At 37.5% G+C, this 24,891-nt stretch overlaps 2 protein-coding genes across 2 annotated transcripts; one reads left to right on the top strand and one right to left on the bottom strand.

The window, feature by feature from the left end:
- The first annotated feature begins 4,002 nt into the window (after positions 1–4,002).
- Positions 4,003–14,116, top strand: LOC103704968 (O-fucosyltransferase family protein). Its single transcript, XM_026803780.3, has 9 exons — positions 4,003–4,643; positions 7,498–7,599; positions 7,689–7,761; positions 7,901–7,971; positions 8,058–8,146; positions 8,250–8,382; positions 8,477–8,709; positions 12,210–12,686; positions 13,395–14,116. The coding sequence occupies exons 1-9, from the start codon at positions 4,158–4,160 to the stop codon at positions 13,597–13,599; spliced, it is 1,869 nt and encodes a 622-aa protein (XP_026659581.2). The 5' UTR covers positions 4,003–4,157; the 3' UTR covers positions 13,600–14,116.
- A 163-nt stretch (positions 14,117–14,279) lies between these two features.
- LOC103704907 (MOB kinase activator-like 1A) lies at positions 14,280–23,975 on the bottom strand. The gene is made up of 7 exons (XM_008788413.6): positions 23,731–23,975; positions 23,370–23,418; positions 19,612–19,720; positions 19,307–19,400; positions 19,022–19,155; positions 18,761–18,924; positions 14,280–15,659 (listed from the first exon to the last, which is right to left on the bottom strand). Exons 1-7 carry the CDS (start codon positions 23,754–23,756, stop codon positions 15,585–15,587), a joined length of 651 nt encoding a protein of 216 aa, XP_008786635.1. The 5' UTR covers positions 23,757–23,975; the 3' UTR covers positions 14,280–15,584.
- Between the last annotated feature and the right edge of the window lie 916 nt (positions 23,976–24,891).

Raw genomic sequence — 24,891 nt, forward strand, 5'->3', positions numbered from 1 at the left:
AATGATTAACAACCAAGTTTTTGTTCTAATAACGAGTTTTAAATAAAGTTAGAGAGAGAGAGAGAGAGAGCGCAAAACGCGTCCCTCCGCCGCGTAAACGGGATCCATCGGGTGTCCACTTAATAACATAATGACAGTTTTGCCCTTGTCTTGAATCCTAAACTACAATTTTCTTTTTTTGAAAGAAATTGTAATTCTTACAAAAAAAAGTTTAATTTATATCATTTTAAAAACTGCTTTTCTAAAAACATTGCTTTTATAAATTCATAACCATTGCTTCAACTGACAACACATAAATTTTAAGTTTACCAGCCATAATTGCATGAGAATAATTATTATAATTTGAAGCTTTTGTTGTTATACTGACTTAAATTATACATTGAAAATTTGAAGTTTAATTTATACCTTAACAATATAATATCAACCTTATTTTTGATAAGTATATATTATTTTCACTATAATGGTTAATAACGGCTATCATAATAATTAATTTTATTTTGAACTAAGTAATCATAGTCTTGTTGAGGTAAAGCAGTAGCTGAGGTTATGAGCTAGGGTAATCTTGTGTCGGTGTACGAGATAATCTCCCAGGTGGCAAGTCCGTGATTTTCTGGAATTTATAGGGAGAGTTTTGTCCCTCCGGGAGGTCAAACTTGGCAGGCGTCCTTCAAAAGGATTCGACATCGTCTTATTTTAATTTTAACTAACAACGCGATGGAGATTTATGTCTTTCCAGCTCGCATTCCATCTTACCACGGGCGCAGGCCAGAATAATTAATTAATCCAAAAGATCAAGACAAAATGACCTTTACATTCCCATAAATTACAGGCATGTCCATATGCCCTTTTACGCGCCACATGAAGGTGGAGGTTGATAGGGGGCTTTGAGTTGTGTACTTGCTTTACGAGACAAGGGCACATGCATGGCCAACCCTAAACATGCATTTGTGTAAGTTTAACGATAAGGCCACATCACTCTTGCTAGGGCTAGGAGTGGGATCCAGGATTTAACTGGAGAAGTCTGGTCTCCCATACTGAGGAGGAGGGCTTACAAGGTGGATGCCTTTACAACTATCAGGCGACGAAAGATTAGGTGTGAGGATCCATGCGAACATGTGTTTAGTCATATATCGGTTATTCACTGGGTAGATCTTAGATACTTACATCAAGGAACTAAATAATACATTCCGACTAACTATTTTGGATGAGGTTTTGAATTGTTACAACTAGTATCAGAACGAACCCGACCCATAACCTATGTAGACTAGAAAATACTGCAGCACGAATCGATTAGGGCTGACTATGAACGGATCGTGGTGTTTGTGATTAGATTTGAATGGATTTGAATCCTTAACCTGATGAGGACGTCAGGGCTTGAACGGAGGAAGTATGTGAGGACTCGTGTGGACGTGTATTTAGTTCCATATCGATTATTCGTTGGATAGATTTTGGATACCTATACAGGATCAAGGAACCCAAATAATACTTTTTAGCTAGCTATTTTGGGTGAGATCCTCCGTTATTACATTACGTATCTCCAATTTAAGCTTAAAAGGAAGAGGATCTGAAATATAGATCTAACTCTAATTTTCGTTTAGGTGGATGTGATTATAGATGACTATAATTTGCTTGCTAATGGGTGTTAGACATGCTGATTTCATATAAAGAAATGTTAGCATATGGTACTAGATTTTCGTAAACAAATGTTGGATGTGATAGAAATCAAACAAATAATATATCTTCTTCCCCATCATGACTTCAACTTAGAAGATGCATTTTAGGCATTTTGATGTACCAATATAGGGTTTACAAGAGTATGACTTGAAGTTAGATTTTCTTGGATGTAGGCAAAGCTGTTGTCAGTTTTTGTATAAAAATAGATAGATTTTTGCGAGATTAAAGAAAAGATTGGACGGCTTCGACATTTATTTAAGCGACAGAATGGTTGAGACAGGTTAAGATGTTTAAATGACAGTAAAAAATTATTACAAGTGTGGCTAATGTTGATAGCAACATGAAAAGAGATGTTGGAGGCATTCCTTAATATAAACTTTTTCATGTGTCCTATTTAATGTTCCGTTGTTTTTGTTTCGGTTGTGTGGAGTTTTTCCCTCCATTTTTAGAATGGAGTAATTTTTTTCTAATATTAATAAGAAATAACTCAAGAATATGACTTGGAAACTTAATAGAGTCACTGATCAAAAATTTTTGTAATCATACTCAGTTTTGGCAGAGCCTGGAATCTCCCATAAATATGCCCATAATTTTGCATAACACAGTAGAAAAGGGATCACTCTGTCATGTCCTCCTATCCTTTTTTTTTAAAAAAAGAATTCATGAATTTAGAGTTTTATTTTTACTTCTAAGCTAAATAAGTACGTAATTTCCTCTAGCCCCTCCTAATATATAAGAAGAAATGATAATTCTCCACTTTTCAGGCTTGCACAATAATAAATAGCTTAGGTAGCATTAATACATGATCAACATCCTTCATAAATGCAATGTTATTTCTACTAAGTGAGCTGTGGGCTAACAAACAAAAACATAACTTTCATCAGGAGTGGAAATAGACTAAAGTGTTTCAAACTTTTCTTCTAAAAGTTTAGATCGATCGCATAAGAATGTCACAATTCTGTCCACTGTTGTGGTACGTTGTTTTATTATTTACTTATTTATTTTAAGGTCAGGGAGCAGTCCCAACCGTAAGTGCTTGGGCTGGTGGCTTGAACCCAAGATTTTTACTCAATGAAAATTCTCACTTATATTTGACATAAAATCTTTAAAAATAACACCACTTAAAACTCTAATCCTGGAATCCTCATTTGTAAATAAGGTATGATCACGGACATAACACTAAGGTCATATTATGCATAATTTCAAAGTGAGATGAAGTAACATACTTGGTTTCTGGTCAATTTAGAAGCACTAGTGACTTCATAATTTGGAGAGGTGTGGAAGATTTTGTTAGCATTCTGGCTTAATATAGATCTAAGATACACTTTGATTGATGTTTTAAGTTCTCATAGAGGAGGTCAAGAGATGCATTCTTTAGACTCAATCAAGCTCGAGTCAAAATAAACGTCAAAAACCAGAGCTGTTACTTCAACCCTGTCATACTTGGACAACTTAAGATTGTATTTGACTTAAAATGAGTTGATTTGCTTTAGGGTAGACCATGGTCAATAACTCTTTATAATTGACCAATGATTACATCAAATAAAATGAACTGCAATTCTTAGGCGAACGAGTTGTGCTTGGGACTTTAATTTTAGACTTGAAAAGAGTTTTATTTTGCAAGTCATCATAAATAATTGATACATTTCATTTTGACAGGATCCCTGATATAATAGCTTATTTTGGGGAATAGATTCATAATTCATGATCCAATTGAACAAACATGGAAAGAATGGATCACCCTACTCCAAAAGAACAAAAAAGATAATTTCCAATACATGTTTTTGGACACAGCTAGATGTGATCCAAGATGATAATGCTTGGAGCAATTTCTTATTAACAATAATTATCATGCCACTGATATATATATATATATATATATATATATATATATATATATATATATATATATATATATATATATGCACACATAGATATATGATGCACAAATATTCTTTTTTTTTTTTGCTGAAAAAAGAAAAAGGAGGAAGAAAGCGACGAGCCCATCCCCGCATAGCAGTTTCTACTAGGCTCCCACTCTACCAGAAGAATGTTCGATGCGAACAGAAATAACCGTATATTGGGCACTCCGGCCGGTATGCACAAATATTTTTAAAAAAACATGTATCTAATAAGGTATATAGTATAGATTGCGTTAGTAAGAATGTTACACATTGATTTTTTTTTTTTTTTTTTATCTTTCCAATGGTATCAACTTCATGCACCTAGTAATGAATGAATCCAAACGCGATATTGGATTACGATGGCAGCAACGTAATTATCAGCTCCGTTCTGGCCATTTCTGACCCTCCTACCCCCAGCAATTTTCTTAAAACCTTGCCTCCCGTTGCCAGTGATGAGCTCCGCGAGCTCCATTAATGGTGAATTCCATTCCTCCGCTCCTAAAAGAACCAAACTGAAACCCTAACCGTAGATCTCTCTCTCTCTCTCTCTCTCTCTCTCTCTCTCTCTTGCTCTTTGTGATGGGATATCAACAGCACCACCACGGCGGCAATAACAACTCCGGTGGCGATGGTGTCGCCCATCACCAGCGAGTCAACAGCCCGCGGTATACCGGGTCGATGACGCGGAGGGCGCACTCCTTCAAGCGAGGCGGGAACGGGGAGATCGAACTCCAGATCAACTCCCCCAGGTCGCCGGGCGAGAACCCGGGGAGCGCCGCCGGGGAGGGGGCGGAGCTGCCGGCGGCGGCGGAGAGGTGGCAGGGCGGCGGCCACCTCCACCACAACCAGAGCGCCCGGTTCCGGCTGGGCGTGCCGACGCTGGGGAAGGGGCTCTTCAGGAAGCCCCCCGGCGGCGTGGCGGAGCTAGGGTTCCGGGAGAGGAGGAGGATCGGGAACCTGCTGTTCTTTGCGTTCTGTAGCGTGTGCTTTCTGCTTGGGGTTGTGAAGATCTGCGCTGGGGGTTGGCTTGGGCTTCCCGGGATCAAAAAAAGTGGAGTTTATCAGGTTAGGCCTCATTCTTAGAAGCAATCTACCGTTTTTAGTTATTGTTCGCAAGGTGATGCTCATAAGTTTGGATTGGGCAGAAGAGGAATCTACTATGATCCGTTAGCTTTTGACAATTTGATGAGATTCCACTTCTTTTTCTTCTAATAATGAAATTTTTGGGCGCAAAATTCTTGATTTTGTGCTACTTTTCTTTTTTGTATCACGTTTCTCATTTTTATTATCCACCGGTTCACAAGTAAAAAAGGGAAAACATGATCCTGTTTTTGTTCTCAATTAATATTTAGATATATGTTCAATATTTTCAAGATTAGACATTTAATGTTGGATACTTTCAGTATTATTCTTGTAGTTTTTTTGGGCAATCTACATGACTAGCAAAATGAATTCATATTATATTATCTCAACATTATTGGAGGTCAAGCCACTGGATTCATTGTCGGAAATAGGGATAGGCAATGCTCTAAGAAACTACTTCAGGATCCGGGGCTTGATCAGTGCTGGTGGTATATATTGATCCTTGCAACAAAAATGTAGCAAATCTGAATGATCTTTATGATTATTTGACTGTTTGGTTGCAGTATCTTCTTAAAACATTTGATCATATGTTCTTCATGTAGAGTTTGTTGGCTGTCATGTGACTTGATCATTTTTCTATTCCTAGTGGTTGAGGACTGAAGGTTCGAAACTGTCCATGTTCTTGATCTTCTAGATTTAAATTCAGTACAAGCTATTTGATTCTAATAGAAATGATCATTCAAATTTTGTGGTGCAAAGCTTGATCCTAGAACATGCATTGTTCTGTATCCCTAAGCTGAGTGGTCTCGACCACCAAAATAAGAACTACCATTGTGAAAAATTAAAAATTATGTGGACTGAAATTAGATGTCTGGCTTTGGCGCAACAGTAAGGTTGGTCTGTTGTGGCCTCAGGAATAACATGCTCGAAACATGGAAATAGCCTATCAGCACACGAGGGTAAGGCTGTATGTATTTGACCCCGTGGGAGCCGCGTGCGTCGAGACACCCTTTTACATGGACCTTGAAAACATGGTATTTCTTTGAAATTGGTGAATTCCATTTTGAAACTTATAAGTTCATGGTAAATATGGTTTTATAAGTCAAACTTTTAACAGAAGGCTCCTGACCAGAAGATATTGATGCACTTGGATCAGATCCAAAGGATTCTGATTCTCTTTCCACGTCTTGATCAAAGCTTATGTACGGTATATTGAATTTTTATCTTGGAATTTGAGGAACCAAGACTGATAATTTTAAGTGAAATATAAAATAATGCTTGATGTTGGTTGGTCAATTAACTTTTTTTTTTTAATGAAAAAAGAATACTGAAGCATAGTTCGGTTGTAAGAACATGAATAATGATCATGGAGGCTTGAGGTCAGATGTCTGATCAGACTCAAGTTTGTCCTCCCCAAGAAAAATAACTTATTTTGGTTGGTACAAAAACCTAAATCTTAGATGTCTTTTTTGGGTTGAATGAAATCAATGTTTTAGAAGGCCTAGGCGATAAATAGGTGGCTAGGGCCTGCTTAGCACTTCTAAGTGGCTGCCTATACAGACAAGTGCCCAACTGTCAAGGCAGCCCAAAACACATACATGCAAAGGAGAAAAGAATACTAATAGAGATTTAAAAAATAAGTTATAATCTGGAAAAGGAAACATATCATATCAAATCGGATGTATTAAGTCAATGGAAAGTACCAACTTGGCAACAATGGTGATAATTCATAACTAATCTGATCCTCCATACTCAAAAATGATGCAAAATTTCTAAGCATATATACTTCAAATTCAATGCCATGTCCACATCAGCTGGGTACCCGATATTGATACTCATAAGATGCTTCTAGGATACATATATGATATTCGTAATAAGTATCCTATTTTTCATAAAAAAAAACCCACTTCTGATAATTTTCGGATCCACTCAGAATACTTATTGACCTTGGAGAATCAGGCAGAGGGATTTTTCTTAATTTTTTATTAATGTTAACATTTTAATAGTGAATGGTTAGTTTTGGAGGTTATGGCGTTGACATATTATTGTATGGGCTATGGAGTATAGGTTGGGGTATATAGATTTGAATGATGAATACATGACGAGTTTGTGGAAGTTAATGCTATTGCACAAAGTATGGACCATGCTGTTTCATAGCTCAACATGCTTTGTAGATATTTTTTGACATTTATAGAATAAAAAAATACATATATTTTCATTTCTATATCCTAGCCGTGCCATGTCCTACGTTTTAAGATTCACTATATCAACATTATGTGTACATGGTATTCATGTCCATGCTTCATAGATGCAAAACATTAAGGTGAGAGCCTTTGGCAGCTGCCTCAGCAGCCATATTTTAAGGATTGAATGAAATTGCTAACTGGATTCTTTGGTAAGAAAAGGTAACCTATAAATGTTCAGAGTCCATGCCTTATCTTGCAGCCTAAAAGCTCGAGTTGTTCAATGACAAACGTGATATTATCATGTTACTTTTCAATTTCTTCTGGCCATTTGTCCGTTTTAGCTGAATGGCCTAAGTTGTTTGATAACAGAACCAGTATCATGATGCTTTTTACCAGCTTCTTCCAATTATTGTCACTGAAGCATGTTGAATTTGCCCAAGTTCTTGTATGACACTGTTGTTTCTTCATATCTTATTTCTGTTGTATTTGCAAATTTTATACTACTTCTCTTTGTCAACACTTTTTGTAAGATTTACGCCCTTGTTTATGTGGAGCTTAGAGAACATTGAAATGTTTATATTGAATAGAATAATTAGTAGATATAATCTGCTAAAAATGCTCTCACTTATACTCTAGCTTATGGTTACTAGGATCTATCTAGCAGTCAATTTACTGGTTGTAGAAGTGATAGTGAGAGAATGCTTATGACCGTATCATCAAGCAAGGGTGGAAGTCAAAACATTGTAGTTGAGGCAAGTCATTATTTTTGTCCATTATTAATTCCTCAAAAACCAACAATTCTTTGATTGACTCGGTAACCAAAAATAATCCTTTCACACAGTACTCAGGCATATGGGCCAAGCCAAACAGTGCAAATTTTACACAGTGCATTGACCATACAGGTCCTCACAAAAGTAAGCCATGCCTATCTCTTACCTTTCTCATGTTTTCTGCTGAATGCTAAGATTCTTTTCTTGTTTACTTTTTACCTCTTCATTCTTTAGTCAACATGATATGCCTTTCATAAAGAGGTTTTTCCTCCTGGTTTTGCAGAGTTGGATGCCAAGACGAATGGTTACATCCTCATCAATGCGAATGGAGGTTTGAATCAGATGAGATTCGGGGTCTGCTTACTATTTTACAGATTCCACTAGGCTACTGTTGAGATATTATGGTACAGGACTCTAATGAATCATATTTTGGAATGCAGATCTGCGATATGGTAGCTGTGGCTAAGATCTTGAAGGCAGCTCTTGTTCTTCCTTCGCTTGACCATAACTCCTATTGGGCAGATGATAGGTATTTTGGAAAGAAAAATTGCAATTGCTCCAGTCATTTTTATATGTTTCAGAGATGCTTGTTAAATGAAAGACTTATAATGTGTTCCTGCCTAATATCTCAGTGGCTTCAAGGATCTCTTTGACTGGAAGCATTTCATAGAGACCCTGAAGGATGATATTCATATAGTTGAAACATTGCCTGCTGCTTATGTAGGAATGGAACCTTTAGTGAAGACTCCAATATCTTGGTCTAAGGTTAAGACCGAATATCAAGCAGAAAATGAATTATTCATTTCTTGATTATTTGAACTGAACTGTCTCCCTGATAAATTCAGTTGTTCTGCTGCAGGCTAATTATTATAAAGCAGAAATTCTCCCACTTCTGAAACAACACAAAGCTATATATTTCACTCATACGGATTCTCGACTTGCAAACAACGGACTTCCTGGCTCTATCCAGAAACTGAGATGCCGTGCAAATTACAGGGCATTGAAATATTCAGCACCGATAGAGGAACTAGGGGCAACCTTAATTTCAAGGTTGCGTGAAGGTGGAAGTCCATATCTTGCTCTCCATTTAAGGCAAGTCTTGATGTAGTTTCACTCTGCAATTTTTTGTGCTTAAATCCCTAAGTTCTGATTTTGTCCCCATGTTGCTCACCCTTTATGCCGGGCTTTTCTTCAGTGCAAGCTTTTGTTCTTCCTAATATTCAGTTAAATACTTTGGATCAGCAAGTTATTCTATTTACACAATTTGTTCACAATGCCTTTATTGCGCAGATTAGTTTGTTAAGTTCTAAACTCATTCATAATTATAAATTCAGTACTCTGCAAAACTATCTCGCCAGTCATCTTTTGGCACAAGCGAATCTTTCTACCTCAACCCCCCCCCCCCCCCCCCCCCCCCCCCCAAAAAAAAAAAAAAAAAAAAATTATAATACTTGACCTGTTTACATTAGTTCATTCCAAAATGCATAACCCTGATCCATTTCATTGCCTTTCTGGTTAAATTATATTCTTTTTCAGGGTATCTTAAACTACAATCTTTAACATCTAAACATTCTTATCTAGAAATATAGAACAAATTCTCTTGGTTTTTATCTGATTCATGTTGGTTTATCTATATAATCATGAAATGCAGTCACTGCATAATGACACATTTGAGCATTGTAAATGTTCTTTCAATTACACACCAATTTAATTAATTCTGAGAATAAGCTTTCAGTGTTGAGTTGGCAATTATGGAAAAATGCCTTATGTTGTCATTTCTATTATCACTATTACGTACTCTTGGATGTCGAGTCTGGATTTGTTTTTCCTTTGTTATTACCCAAATTGATCTCTCTCTCTCTCTCTCTAGCTATTATCTCGCTTTCTTTGCTCTTGATTGACCAGACATTTAACCTGTTCACCTAGTTTTCTCTTGAAGTAGCTGCTTTTAGTTAAAGCATATCTTTAGACGATCTTCCATTCCTCACTTTTAATTTTTTGCTCGAAGGCTCTCAGCTTTTTCAAAGATGTTTCTTTGCTCATTTCCCTCTAACATCTTGAGAGCACGTAGGAACAGTTTTCCAGAATTTCTTGCAGTTGAACCTGTTTTTCAAACTTGAAAATTCTTTCACAATTGCCTTTCAGGATCTGATATTGCACAGTTTTTTCACACATTCCTTATTTTAGGTGTTAATGTTTTTAGGTATTAGTGACCATTCGTTATAAGCATTAGCTGAGGTTGGAAAGTTTCTGACCAATGCTTGTCGGCCTTAATTTTGTTCTCCAATTCCATTCTCTACTAGACCTACTCATCAATCCGCTTCACTTTCTACAGTGACCTGACCTTACCTATCTATCTCTTTCTCTTTGTATCCTTCCCCTTGTGTATGTTAGTCTCCTGGGATATGCTCGGTCAGGTCTTACATTTTGGCGCTCATTGTTTTACTTTATTTTTGCTCTCAAGACCCTGAATTTCTGAGAGAGATCTTTGTAAATATTTATTTATTTATTTATTTTGCTTCATCCATTCTGCTACAGCTTAACTTTCCAGCTAAGTTTTTGTTTTAAAATTCAAGTTGGCATTTAAACTAAGATCTTCAGCTCCAACAGTGACTCGTTTTTCATCTCCAATGAAGATAGACTTCAAATGTCCTCTAGCCCTTAATTCCATATCTGCTATGATTTATTTGGAGCCAAGATGTTATCTACCATAAGTATATTTTAGTTGTCACTTATTAGAAACAGTAGGTATTTAGCAATTCTAGCATCTTGCTCTGTTATGTTCTGAAGGAAATATTGTTTCAATAATTTGAAATAGTTAGTAGCTAAAATGATACCCTGATTTGGTTTGTGGAAACCTGTAGTAGAAAATCATAACCATCAAGCTGAGTCCCAACTTTTTGGGGTCAATGTCATAAAACTTTTCTTTGCTAATGTTTCCTATTAAGGGCTACATCATTGTCAAAAGCAAGCTTTTCAGAATCGTTTCTCACAGGTTCTATCCATGTTATCTTGTTAAGTCTTTTTCCCCTCCTTCTTGACCCTTCAAAACAAAATCAATCCCTTGTTGAGTGGCTTGCTTTGATTATTATCGCAGATGATGCCATCTTATTTGGTTCACTACCGGTTTGTCCCAAATTGCTTGTACTTATTTTAATATAATCACTCTTATCCTAGTTCTACCATTCCCAGTCTACCACTTATCCATGCTCATCTTATGTGCTTGTGCGGCAACATGTTCTTCAACAATAAGGTCACGTTTAAGGAACAAATGTTCAGTGGAATAGATTGTTTCCAGAACATTTTCTTCATTTTTATGTGGTACAACTTATAGTTTACATAATTCCATGCATGGTCTGCTGAACCGACCGGTACCGGTCGGTTCAGCCCGTACCGGACCGGTGCCGACTGGCACCGGTCTGGTACAGGGGTATAAAGCGGTTCCGACCCAAACTGGGTCGGAATCGATTGGTTCTGTACCTGGACCGGTGCGAACCGGCTCGGTACAAGCCGGTACTGGTGCGAACCGGCCCGGTTCGCACCGGTCCAAGCCACACTTTCCCCGCGCGGGGGTGCGCGGGGAAGAGCGCCCGCGCGCGGGGCAGCGCGCCCCACGCGCGGGGAAGAGCGCCCACGCGGCTGGAGCCCGCGTGGGCCTCTTAATGCCACAGAGTGGCATTTAAAGCCACTCTGTGGCATTTGTTTTTTTTTTTTTGAAAAACGCGCGCGGACGCGCGAGCGGAGAACGCGCGCCCGCGCGCGATTCCCCGCGTAGGAACCGCGCCCGCGCGCGATTCCCCGCAGGGAAACGCGCCCGAGCGCGGTTCCGCACGCGGGGCACCGTGCCCACGCGGGCTGGCAGCCCGCGTGGGGGCATTAAATGCCACAGAGTGGCATTAAATGCCACTCTGTGGCATTTGACGCGTCCGCGAACGCGCGCGGACGCTTTTTTTTTTAAATTGGGAAACGCGCGCGGACGCGCGAGCGGCGCGCGCGACTGTGCGCGTTTCCCCGCGTAGGAAACGCGCCCGCGCGCGATTCCCAGCAGGGAATCGCGCCCGAGCGCGGTTCTCCGCGCGGGGCACCGTGCCCACGTGGGCTGGCAGCCCGCGTGGGGGCATTAAATGCCACAGAGTGGCATTAAATGCCACTCTGTGGCATTTGAAGCGTCCGCGCGCGTCCCAGACGCGCGCGGACGCGTTTTGTTTTGTTTTTTTTTTAATTTCCAAGCCGGTACCGAACCGGAACCGTACCGGTGCCGGTGCTCACCGGTACGCCGGTACAATCGGTCCTGCGAACCTTGATTCCATGCTTATAAATCTATTGTTAAATGTTGACATGACAGTGCCATATCATTTACCTAACATGCTGCTTCAAGGTATTCATTGTTTTATATTTTTCTTTTTTGCTGACAATTTCTGACTTTAAAGTTCTGTGGTGCAATCACTACAGAAACATGATAAGCCTGGATGCCTGTAGTTTTCATTGTTAGCATTCATTTAGGAATCAAATAATCTCGTTGGAAAAGGTAGATAGTTTAATCGTACCCTTTTGTTTTTGGTACAGAATCATACTCTTTTCACCTTTTGCAGGTATGAAAAGGACATGTTGGCATTTACAGGTTGTAGTTATAATTTGACAACTGAAGAAGAGGAGGAGCTTCGTCAAATGCGTTATGAAGTAAGCCACTGGAAAGAGAAGGAGATCAATGGAATTGAAAGAAGAAAGCTGGGTGGCTGCCCTCTGACACCCAGAGAAACTTCCCTTCTACTTAAAGGACTAGGCTTCCCATTGAACACGAGAATATACTTGGTGGCTGGTGAAGCTTATGGAAATGGTAGCATGCAGTATCTGTTAGATGATTTCCCGAACATTTACTCCCATTCAACTCTTTCTACTGAAGAGGAACTTGGACCCTTCAGAAATCACCAAAACATGCTTGCTGGTTTGGACTATGTTGTTGCTCTTCAGAGTGATGTTTTTGTTTACACTTACGATGGAAATATGGCAAAGGCTGTGCAGGGGCACAGGCGCTTCGAGAACTTCAGAAAAACCATCAACCCAGACAGGTGATGCATCAACTTGTCCCCCTTTTTTCGCTCTGTGAAATTGATAATGCATAAAAAAGTTATTCTGCAATGTCATTATGCTTCATTTGTTGGGAAAATTATGGAAATACTTGGTGTAGATATGATATTGAAGTGTCATGGTCATGTTTGTTTTTTTTTTTTGTATTTTCATCTATTCTCACCTTTTGGAATTGCACCCTTCTCTGGAGTATTGCAAATATCAATTTTTAAATTGTCATGATAATTGTTTGATGACACCTGATATGTAACTCAGTTCACACCTTTAACTGTGGTAATTATTACTGATTGATGAAACAGCAACAGTTAAATGGTTACACAAATTCTTCCGCACTCTGATAGAACTGCTTCTATCATAAAAATGAGTCATTGTCGTGTGTCTTATAGCAGACTTTACATTACTATATGCTGGAACCCTTATTGGATTGATCTTTTTGTAGAGTTGCTGTGTTCTTGATGTGCATGTTTAGCATCTTCAAGAAGGTTGCTACATTTACAAAGGTCATTGTATTACTCAATTACTGGAAATTTGTCAGTTCCTCTGGTTGAACTCTTTAATGGACTGATAATTGTAGAATTCTTCAATCATATTGATCCAATAGTTTCCTCTCTATTTATATCTGCTTGTTACCCTCGTTTCTTTGTTGATAAAATAGGCTGCATTATCTGAAAACAGTGGTCTTTATGCAGGTTGAATTTTGTGAAACTGATTGATGACTTTGATGAAGGAAAGATCTCCTGGAAGAAATTCAGCTCGAAAGTGAAGAAACTGCACAAAGATCGAAATGGAGCTCCATATTTGAGGGAGCCTGGAGAAATTCCGAAGCTGGAAGAGAGTTTCTATGCGAACCCTCTACCGGGTTGTATATGTGAAAAACAGCAGAGCAGCAGATAAAAGAATAATTTTATACATTTTTTTGTTTCATTGATGTGCATTGGTGCATCAAAGACTTTGGGGAGGAAGAAATTCTTATAACAACTGCTGGGGCTATTATCAGATGAAAGCCAAGCTTACATTCACTACTTGGTAGAAACTACAATTATTGATTCAGCATACACTGTTTCTGGTAAAGGCACAAGCTTGGAACTTTGTAGAGCCTGTACAGTGACGAAATCATGCAAGATTACTTTGGACCGGTCAGCTACAAGATCACAAGTATAAAAATTTGCTTGGATATGATAGAATGCAACATTGTGGAGCATGCCGCAATTCTCTTTCCAGATTTTGATATTCTTCTCACCCTGCTTCATTCTAATTGTGATGTCGTGTAATAAGACTTCTTTAGTTTTTTAATTATTTCCTTTATGTAAAACGAAACAGATCTGACATCAAGGCACTGCCTGAGAAAATTCATTCATGTGACACGGCTAATAATAATTTCTTGCAGAAGAATTTTCTTTCTTGATTTTGCCACTTGTGATATGTATTTACATTACTCGATTATTTTGCCATTGCATAGCATTAGCATAATTTTTGAAAATTGATAACTTTCTAACCACACAAATATATAGTTGATTCATGCAATTTGATGTTATGCATTCCCTTTATCCTTCCCAATCATTTCTTCTCTTGGCAAATGCATTTTATGGTCTAGTTAGTTATATCATTAAAACAAAAGGATTTTTAATTCCAGAATTGTTGATTATTATGATTTTTTATTTTAACTGAAGGAACTTTTACACTTTGTGGATAGTTTGCATTGGTTGGCAGGGCAGCTGTTGCTTATTATGAGTTTGAAAAAAGAAAAAAAATGAAAATTATGGAATGCAATAATCTGTTTTAACTATGAAGGATTATGTCTATTTGGAGACATCTTATAAAATTGGAAATATTGAGGGATTTTATGTTCTTTACCTTCCAAGATGTGTTTGAGGTCAAAAAGCATTTTGGAACAAAAGCTGTCATTGTGCTCAACGGTAAAAATCTGTAGCAATCTTAGGCATGTCTGGATTCGCACTCTGACTTGACATTCAACAGGTGGTAGTGTCATGAACAAGATCCATGTCTACGGCTTGGCCATCTTCATGATATTAGAACAAAAGCCAGTTTATTTTATTTTTAGATCATGTAAGATAGACGAGACTGTTTTTTTTTTTTTTTTATTTGGTCTTTGGCTTTCCAGCCATCAAATGAGAAACAAGTTCCATTTTATCTCGTGGCATGAACAGAGGCACTTGAGCAACAGCCAATAGCTGTACTACTAATTACCCCCTTGGTATTCTCCCCCACTATTTGCTAATTGTTTAACTTTACTGATGTATTCTGTTGTTGTATTATCTCTTCTTCAGAACAGACTTCACTTTAGCATGGATGCAAGTATCCAGCCAAGCCAAATAATTCCGATGAACCAATTGGCCACTGGCAGTAATCCCAACATCTTTTAATGCAAGATACATGTCAAATATATCAGGGGGCAAGACAATGCAAGAGTGATGCAAACTGATGTCAAACTATCAAATACTTGCATAGGAATTTCTCTGTGGCTTCAGAATCTGCTGTTAACATTGCTCCTGAAACCCATCCCATCAGCCTATGATTGCCATAGAAGTACAAAATGTAGGAGCAGGTGAGATAATTTAGAATAACAGTTAGAAAATAATGTCTAAAATAGAGCTTCCCTATTAGAAATGCCGGCATGATCACTCAGCCATATCGAGGCAGCGTTCTTGTGCATTCGAGCACAACAACAAGAAAACAACCAATAAAACAACATTTCTAAGGTCTTGTTTCAATTAATCAAAAAAGATCAAAGAGGATTGCCTTTATTTTCTATGTTTTTCTTCACAATCATCACCTGTAAACACTAATTGTTAAAAAGAGCGACCAGGATCTTAATTGGTTATTTTTGTCAATTACTTTTCAGGATTGTCATTTTTTTTTCAATGTGCAACAATGATAGATTCAATTAGATCACGAAGAGGTGCAAGTTCACCTTCATCGATCAGACGGAATTCCTGCAAAACAAATGAATCAAGAACAAGCAGTTAGATGAATGAAGCATCCAGCTATATATTTCAGTATTTAATGAATCACAAATTAGGAACACTTGATTTTGGCCAAAGAATGGTACAGCTAAAAATGTAAATATTGTCATCTGATAAGTTTAGCATTGAGTAAGGAGATGGCATAACAATCGGCCATTCTGGATTGATGGCTGCATGCAATAAATGTTTGAGTGTATGATGTAATAACCATCATATTTTAAAGGTATCATTTGCACAACTATTAAAAATATGATCTCAAATCTGGGTATGAGAAAGAACCCACAACTTAAATTAGCACAGTAATTAAGCCACATTACATTCCACAGCTAGAAACCCAAATATGGAACAATCAGTAAGATATTGCTCAGCCCCTAGTAGGAATTCATACATATTAAGGTTCGAAGGTTTACATGAGTACTTATTGCTATCAGTTTGTGGCTTTACTGGTCCCTATAGTACATGCATTCAAAAGGATCTGGATCTATAAATGAATCATAAAAGTACAGAGACGAGTTCATAGCTCCAAAGTACATGCTTGTTGATTAAGAATCTGAAACTTCTCTCCTTAAAGTTTGCTTCAAAGCAAATGTAGACCAGCAGCTAGAAGAAACATTTTTGGATACAGACCACATCTAGATTAAGCAGAGAAAATCAGCACTGACCTCTTTCACAACGCATCTCTTATCATAAGCTGTATTTCCAAAGCTAAGTTTTGCTCTTGTTCACAAGTAATAACTATGTCTTTATTTTGGTTATGTCAGCTGAGAAAAATATTGCCTATAAACAGTGCATTGATTACAGAAAGAGCTTAATACGTACCAACTGGAATGAAGGTTTTCCACTTTCATTAAGTTCTGCAAGCTTATTTCTATATCACAATTTAAGAAAGTTGGCCTCTACACCGTGTAATACTTTAACAAAGACATCAGTTCCTCAAATATAAGGGTACATTAAGTAACTTCCCCATATCAGGTACAGAAAGTGCCTCATACTTTGGCTTGAACAAGCTTAAGGAGTACAATCATTCTGCTTTGGCTGCATTCATTTGTTTTCAGAAAGAATGCTGCCACATTTTTCCAAAAACTAAGGTTATTAATTTGGGGCAAAAATGCCAACTTTGTCCTTGGCAGTTCAGAAAAATCCATGAGTTGCAGCCATTTCAGGGAGGTTTTGGTGGATACAAAGCATTTTCTTTCAAGAGAAGCTAAAGATCATAAGCTTTTCTTGTGATATTAGCCAGTATGTCCACTAAATTTAAATTGGTTCTCCTTCAAAGAAGGGACACAAATGGTAACTATTTCTGCATAAATTCTGATGTCATTGCAAACTCTCTTCCTTTCATAAATAAAAGAAGTACGCACAAGAATATGATTGTGACATAGATGCATTTATTCCTTTAGTAATTACCTCACAAATGGTGATGCAAAAATGAAGAGATGCAGATCCTAATTTCCAGGCGAAAATCGATCTCAACCAATGTCAGCTGATTAATTTTATAGAGGTGGTCTATCTAAGAAATGTAGCATAATGATCGTTGCTCCTTTTTTTCGAGCAATACAGTGATAATGTACCACCACCAAGGTTTGAACCTTCAGTTTGGATCCTCTCCAGTCTGCCCCATGCATTAAACCGGCGCTGCCCCATCACAGGCCATCATGCAATACATGGATGGCACTGATGGTAAGATTGGATCTATTTGATCCAGCCATGAACTTGAGAGGATCCCAACTCTTGAATATTGGTCCTCCCCTAATGTCAAGCCCTTAAGAGAGGGGTGCCAACCAACTGAGCTAACAACTATTGGCCAGAAAGATCATTAAAAAGGCCAACCCACTTATGGTCCCAACAATTTATGCCCTAGGAGGGGTGTTCCGGGTGTTAGATCAAACCTTTGACTTTTTTTCAACAAAGTGGCTGCCCCAAGAGTCGAATCATGCTTGTCAGCCCAAGCCTTTTACCACTGCACCAAGTAATGACCCCTAATTGGCCAGAAGATCATTGCCAGTACCAAAAATTGTCTTGCAAATGACATTGTGATGTACACTTCATTGCAAATTCTAATCTACATCTCCCACCACAAGAAGAAACTCACCTTGATATGGGAAAAAAAGAATATTTACAATACAAGGTATGAAGGACATCGGTTGAGATATCTAAAATTATTATGGATCTTATATGTCTAAGAGAGGAGCATTCCAATGCGCGAGGCTCCCACCATTATAGGTTTGGGAGGGTTAGATGTATACAGCTTTATCCCCATGCACGGATAGACATTTTCTTCGTTTGAAACCCGTGACACCCTATGCAACAAATGGGTCTTACATTTCTAATTATTTCAAACCATATTATTGCATAAAATGTTGAAAAATATAACGAGAAGATAATTTAGAATCTCGATGCAATCTGGACTCGAAAATCAATGATTTACTAGCTAGCAGTCAAATCTTTGATGGAGTCTCACAAACATTGGATATTGGCATCTCACTATAAGTATCTCCTTTAGAGGAGAAAGTGTGTAATTTTGTTGAATTTTTGTACATGTCAAAACCACATGGCGAAGCCTCTTCTGTATTTTCCAGAAATTTAAAAAAAAAAAAAAAAAAACTTGTATAACACAAAGCACTTCCATACACTTCCTTTGCATGGACCAAAAATTGGAGCTGGACATGTTGTAACCTGAGAGCTGAACTGTTGCCATGTTAAGAAGCTTTGACATTCTTCTAGCAACCATGAATTTTTATAGAGGGAATAAATACTGAGGAAACAGTAATATCAACTACTAACTAAAATAATATGGAATCATTGTGCAATGAAGTTACAGACATAACTGATTTTTATCTTCAGTAACAATTTATTCTTGATAAGGACTCAGGATAATATTATTTTATAGTTCTAGTCCAAGATGCAGGGCATAAATCATCTAAGATATGGCAGATAAATTGCAACAAAGATCTTCAGGAAGAGTCAGTTATGTCATGTAAAAAAAGGCAAGAGGAAAGAGTAGCCAGCTAGATAGTCTGCTAAACACCAGAATAAAATACTGCTTGCTTACATCAAGGATAGATATTTACCCATATAAATAAAATGAAGTGCTTGAAGCAAGTATTGAGATGAGCTTCTTCCTTCAGACTCACAATTTTTTGAAAATGTGAATGATAAATATGAGCATACACCCGAAACAGACGTTTGAATATCGTTTTGACAACATCATGAAAATTCGGAGGAAATGGCACCCCTGAAGTAGATATCACTAAGTCAGAACTGATAAAATTCAAGGGGCACAAACCATTATATCGTTGAGCATTATATCTATCTCATGGACATATAAGTACCAAGTTTTTGCGGAAATATGTTTTCATCATCAAGCTGTGATTCGATCCAGTCCATCAAATAATCTACATATTTTGGCGCAGAAACCTCGATAGGCTTTTTAATTTGAACTCCATCGGCCCACCTATACTCAAACCTGTAGAATTTCATCCCCCATTAGAGCATATCCTAGAGAAACAATGCTTCATTCAACTATTTTTGCTTACAGAAATAGATTAGAAATTGCACTCATATGCATTTATTAAAATAAATCCAAATAGGATTGACCAGTGGTGATAGAATAATACTTTGCTCCTGCTGACATTGTTGGGCAGCTGGTTGGTGTGCAAAATTCTATGAGAGTGCCATACAAAATATTAACCTGATTGAAGAAGTCAACAGCTGCAGAGGAAAAAATGAAGTACGGAATTAAAATAACAAATGTTAAGATCCAGTAATCCAGGGGATAAGTTTTTCAGGTGGACTGAGTTGGCCGTCAATGATGGAAAAAAATGACATAAAGGGAAAGCATAGAGATATGATAATGTCCTATTCTATATATCACCACCATAGTAGTTCTGCATGGAAATACTCAAAGAGTTAAGAGCTATACTATTGACAGCAAGCCATTCATTAAGGTCCTCCCCAGGTGGTAATCGTACAGCTTCCCTTAGGTTCCCACTACCTAATGTAGCATCAATGTGTCTTTTCAGCTGCGCCCCCTGTTTGATAATAACCAAAAATGAGTATAAGAAATCATGCTTGGCAAATTTGTGGATTTCAGTGACCCAGAGTTGAGTGTATTGTGAACTGTATCAAACTAAAATTTTGTTCCAATGCTTATGTTACAAAACTAAACAGCTCACACAAATAAATATATGCAGAAGCAAAAAAAAATTATTTTAAGGACAGGAGAGACAAAGATCTTACTTGAGATGTGTAAGTGTTTCATATTGTGTCACTAGAAAATTTTTCAATTAACCATCAAACTGAAATATGCCATCCCATTTTTGGACACAGCTTACCTTCCAAAACAGTATAACTATGATCCTGGTGAATTTGGTAATGTGTGGATGGTGAAGAATGGATCGCAAGTGTTTGACATGAAGAATCTTAGTGGAGGCAGTTATTTCTTTTCTTTTATTTTCTTTCTTTCTTTCTCTCTCTCTCTCTCTCATATTTTTTTTTACTGAAAGAGGTGCATAGGCAGTATTCATAATAATGTTCAGATTCATAGACAAATAATATAAAAATAAATTGCTTCAAGACATGACTAGCAACACATTAGTAATAGACAACTAAAATAAAGACCCCAAAGAAAGGCTTAAATACCCATAGTATTTCATTGGGATAGTACATTACTGGGATGGTACCATCCCTATTTTTGAGATGGTCCTAATCTAGGTACTGGGACATTTCTATATTTTTAAAATTTAAAGTTTTTTTTTATCTTAAATAGATTCATAGTAATTTTTAACATGTTTAAGTGCTTTTTGTGACAATGATGAGGTGTATGGGGCAGGTATTGGTATAACAATATTTGACACATTATCAACAGATATTTGTGAGACATCACTTCCTCTGTCTCTTCACCCCTCTCTTTCCTTCTTCTTTTCTTGGTCTCTAACCACAGTATGTCTGTGACTAAGAAAAGGAAAGAAAGTTTAGGTCCCCGCTACTCTCTTTTTCTTTTCAGAATTAGGTGACCTGGTGGGGTTGCATGTTTACCAGCCTAGCCAAGCCTTGAAACAGCTAGTTAGGCTGAGATGGGTGAGAAGTCCCAATTCGATATAGGACTAATGTCTCATAGGGTGTCCTGGTCCTATTTTCCCATTGGAATGGTACTATAACGATAGCACTGTCCTGTTTCAGCAGGACATCAAACCTTGCCCAAAATGCTGTTGAGGCTAAATTTAGTGCAATAGAGAAAGTTATCATATTGAGTTAATGCTTTGTACTGTTGTGCAGTATAAGATGTGCTAGAATGCCACACACAGGAAATAAAATATTCATAGAGACATCAACAAAAAAAGGTTGACCAAGGAAAGATATAGAAAGGTATCAATATTTAATGAAAATGTTTCAAATTTAGTCTATACATCTTATAGAATAAGAACTGAGAGAGGAGAGTGGAGAATCTATAAAAAGTGTCAAAACTTTGTTCCGTTAAATGAAAATTTTCACTTTTCAAAATGACAGCTTACTAGCATGTTTGAATACTATGTTAGAGGGAGCATATCAAGTATGATGAATAAAAAAATGGAGATCCAAAATTATAAATGATGATGAAAATGAAGAAATTTGGAATAACTAGGAGCAAATGGTCAAAAAGGTATATACAAAATAATGAAGGAGAATGGCTTTCAATAGTTCTAGATCCAAAGGCAGAAAGTAAGAAATCCGGCTAGTTATAAATTATTCAAATCATGAGCAGCAAAATATTACTGACTTTATTGCAATTCAATATAACATTAGAAATCTGGCAAATAAGCATCACATTTTGGGAGGGGTATAGAAAAATAGTAACATTGATGGACACTGAATATATATTGCATGTATTAAATGTATTGGAATGTATCAGGTAAGAGAGGAAACAAAAATACATAACACAGAAGCTCTGGAGGGAGCAAGTTAAAAAGAAGTCAATGGAAGCTAATGTGTAGCTCACATGTTCTTAACCACAATAAAAATCAAGCGAGGTTTCATCTAAGCTTGAGGATATTTTAAGGTTTAAATCAAGGTTAGCCAAACCATGACAAACTAGCTGGTTCTGGGCGCACTGAACCAAACCAGTTGGTTACTGGCACAGTTCAAGGCTTTGATTCAGTATATAAGGCTCGCCCAATCCGATCACTTTGTTCACCCCTCTGCTTTGCTTCTTTCACTCAGATTCGGCATGTCTCTCTCAACTTCACTTTGTTTGCCCCTTCCCCTTCGAAACCCTAATCCCCTCTATCCTCGCCCAGCTAGGTAAGTCCCTCTCTCCCCCTGGCGACAATGACAAGGGCTATTCAAGCCCCCTCTCTCTCAGCCTCTCTCCCTCCCTTCCTCTCTCTCCCTCTCCCTCCCTCCCTCTCTCCCTGTCTCCCCCTTGACGATGATGATGAAGATTGTTCGAGCTCTCTCTCTCTCTCTCTCTCTCTCGGCCTCTCTCTCACCCTCCCTTCCTCCCTCTCCCTCTCCCCCCTCCCTCTCTCTCTCTTTTCTTCCTTTCTCTCCTTCTCCCTCTCCCCCTTCCTCTTTGGTTCAGCAAACCTTGGTTTAATCTCAATCTATCATTTAACATTTTGTGAGTTGGTACTGAATTCTTGGCCGAAATAACTTTGGACTAAAGAAGGTCACATAGTGGCACCTTAGATCAATTGGTCAGTAGGAAGACATCTTTTGGTCACTCAAGGAACCAAGGAGAAATCTTCCAAGATTACCCTACGCTTGGAAAGAGTCTAGATGAATAAAGCAACGTATGAATATTCATCTCGAGCCCAAAAAAACACAAATCAAAGAACCAAACTAAAAAACAAGCCAAACTATATTAAAAAAAACTCACAAATTATAAGTTCATGCCTTTGGGCAGCGCTAGGGAGCTGTTCATTTGCTGAAAACATGAGTTAGTATATCATAATGGAGATTTGAGGGTACCGACCGAACTTAAAAGAAAAAAAAGGAAACAGAGGAATAATAAAATGTTGGAGGTATTTGTTGACAGAATAAAAAATCAGAAAAATAGGAAAGTAACATACAAAAAGGTAAAACAAGGGTTATAATGTTGATTGCATGTGTTGTACTAAGGCTAGTAACAAAATAGTACTGACACTGAGATACACTTGGTATAGTCCATGAGGAATTGTAATGATTAATGCATAAGATCTTTTAACAGTTAGGTACAAGTACAGACCAGTCAAAGCACATCAGTATTTTCCAATGCTTGATTATATAAATCGACAGAAAAAGGAAATAGTAACAAGAATATGGGCCAGTGATAAAATAACCATAGTTAATTGGCGACTAAAAGTTGACTAGGCCTTCTGATTAAGACATGAACATTGACTAATAAATAAAATAATTCAAGAGGTAATCCATCAAGCCACTGATTCTGCACTCAAGACACAATTACGCAGCATAGACATACAACCTACAATCCAACATTTTCGATAAGCATTTTCATATAATACAAGAAAACGAGTAGATTCCTGCCATGATTATCCATAGAGATTATTAAATCCCGCCAGCTCTGCCCTCATCACATAATTATCCATGAAAGAAACATTCTAAGAAGTACTGAAATATCAATAATCTATAAAACTATGGCCTTGATTGCAAGCTCTAAACTTGAGAGTCTTAATCCCACAATTGTCAAGAAAAAGTCCTTACCTTGTTTCCAGATGGAGCATTCTTTTTGGGCCGAAATGTCTTCTGGTTCCTGTTCACACAAGCCAATACATTAATCCATGAACTTTTTACGAAGGAATCAAAATAATGGCATAAAAATCTAACAACACAAACAAAACCACCGCCATTTTATTCACAGATAAGAAACTCAGCTTCTCGATCTGCTATACATTTACAAAGGCTTCATTTCATCAAATCTCTTAATACAAGCGCCAAAATTTGCAAAAGAAATCTAAAAGAATTGGAAGAAACCCCAGAGCACACCATGGTCAAGCCCTACATGACTGGAATCTCCAAGAGATTAAAAAGTACGAAAGAAAGGAAGAAGGATGGTGAAATGGACCTGTTTCCGAGGCCGAAAAGACTCATTTTTGAAAGAAGATAACTGCTAATATTAGATAGAATTTTCCTCTGTTTCTCCTTCTCCTACTCTTCTGGATCAGACATTTGGGGGTTGTTGGATTTTCTGATCGCTGCTTCGTTCTCTCTGGATTTGTTGTTGACGAGAGAGAAGGGGAGGGAAAGGAGGAGAGGAGGTAGGAGACAGTCTGGCAATGGAGCGGAAGCTTTTAGCCATCCAACATCTTGCCAACTCCTGTTTGCCAGCGTGGCAACAACTTACTATAATAACGCATGGAGAGTCAGGTTGAGCCATTCTTGTGGGCCATGGCCTTGATGTCCTGTTTATAGTAAATATGAGTTGATGCGTTAAATATTAATCGACTTGTCATGCGAGATATATAAACAAATATCATTAACAGCAAAATCTATCATTGCTATGATAGCAACATCCTCTTAAAAAAAACACCAAATGTCTGCACCTTAGAATGTCGTACAATATAAGATTTTTTTTTGCGTATATTTTTATAAATATCTAAAATTATATGAATATCTTCTCAAATTTACTATTTATATTTATATCCTCATTAGTTATTTAAAAATAATTTATAAAGATATGCATGTAAGTAATAAATTTGTAAAGATATATATATATATATATATATATATATATGCAAAAATTTCTGGAAAAAAAAGCTTCAATAACAAGTAGTGTCTGGTGTTGTAGATGGTAGGTTGTTCGTCCTAAATTGAGATGATTTGTGTATGGTGCGATGGTTTTAATTACATGAATCCTCTGCGGTGCATGGGATAATGCAATACGTGTGTGATATAATGTAGAGCTCATGCAATTATGGATTATTATGTGATTATAATGATGCGCGGTTGTGATTGCATGAGTGGGTCTCTCATTTTCAACCCAGCCGAGGAGATGATTCAGTCTCAATCCTGATTGCAAAATGGCCAAAATAAAGGTTGACAGGGTCGTAGCATATATTGAAATGCAATGTTGGAGTTGAGGTTGAAGCAACCAAAGATGCTCCTGAAATATTTTGGAGTGATTTTGTAGAACCAGCAAGGAGAACATAAAGCCACCAAAAGACAAACACGCCACCCCATAAACCCCAATCTACTGTTGAGAATCCTGCCATAAAACCTTGGCCTT

The sequence above is a fragment of the Phoenix dactylifera genome, chromosome 5 (assembly GCF_051530095.1).
Source record: "Phoenix dactylifera cultivar Ajwa chromosome 5, Ajwa_hap1_PhDact_Kaust_v1.1, whole genome shotgun sequence".
Classification (NCBI taxonomy): Eukaryota; Viridiplantae; Streptophyta; class Magnoliopsida; order Arecales; family Arecaceae; genus Phoenix; species Phoenix dactylifera.

What these genes read in the sequence shown, in the direction of transcription:
- LOC103704968 (XM_026803780.3), top strand. Translation starts at nt 4,158, where the DNA reads ATGGGATATCAACAGCACCACCACGGCGGCAATAACAACTCCGGTGGC. An exon ending in TCCTATTGGGCAGATGATAG is followed by an intron (nt 8,147 to 8,249) that starts GTATTTTGGAAA and finishes CTAATATCTCAG; the next exon opens with TGGCTTCAAGGATCTCTTTG. An exon ending in AAAACCATCAACCCAGACAG is followed by an intron (nt 12,687 to 13,394) that starts GTGATGCATCAA and finishes GTCTTTATGCAG; the next exon opens with GTTGAATTTTGTGAAACTGA.
- LOC103704907 (XM_008788413.6), bottom strand. Translation starts at nt 23,756, where the DNA reads ATGAGTCTTTTCGGCCTCGGAAACAG. An exon ending in ACAATGTCAGCAGGAGCAAA is followed by an intron (nt 19,156 to 19,306) that starts GTATTATTCTAT and finishes GAAATTCTACAG; the next exon opens with GTTTGAGTATAGGTGGGCCG. An exon ending in ACTTCATTTTATTTATATGG is followed by an intron (nt 15,660 to 18,760) that starts GTAAATATCTAT and finishes TTTGTTTTGCAG; the next exon opens with GAATTCCGTCTGATCGATGA.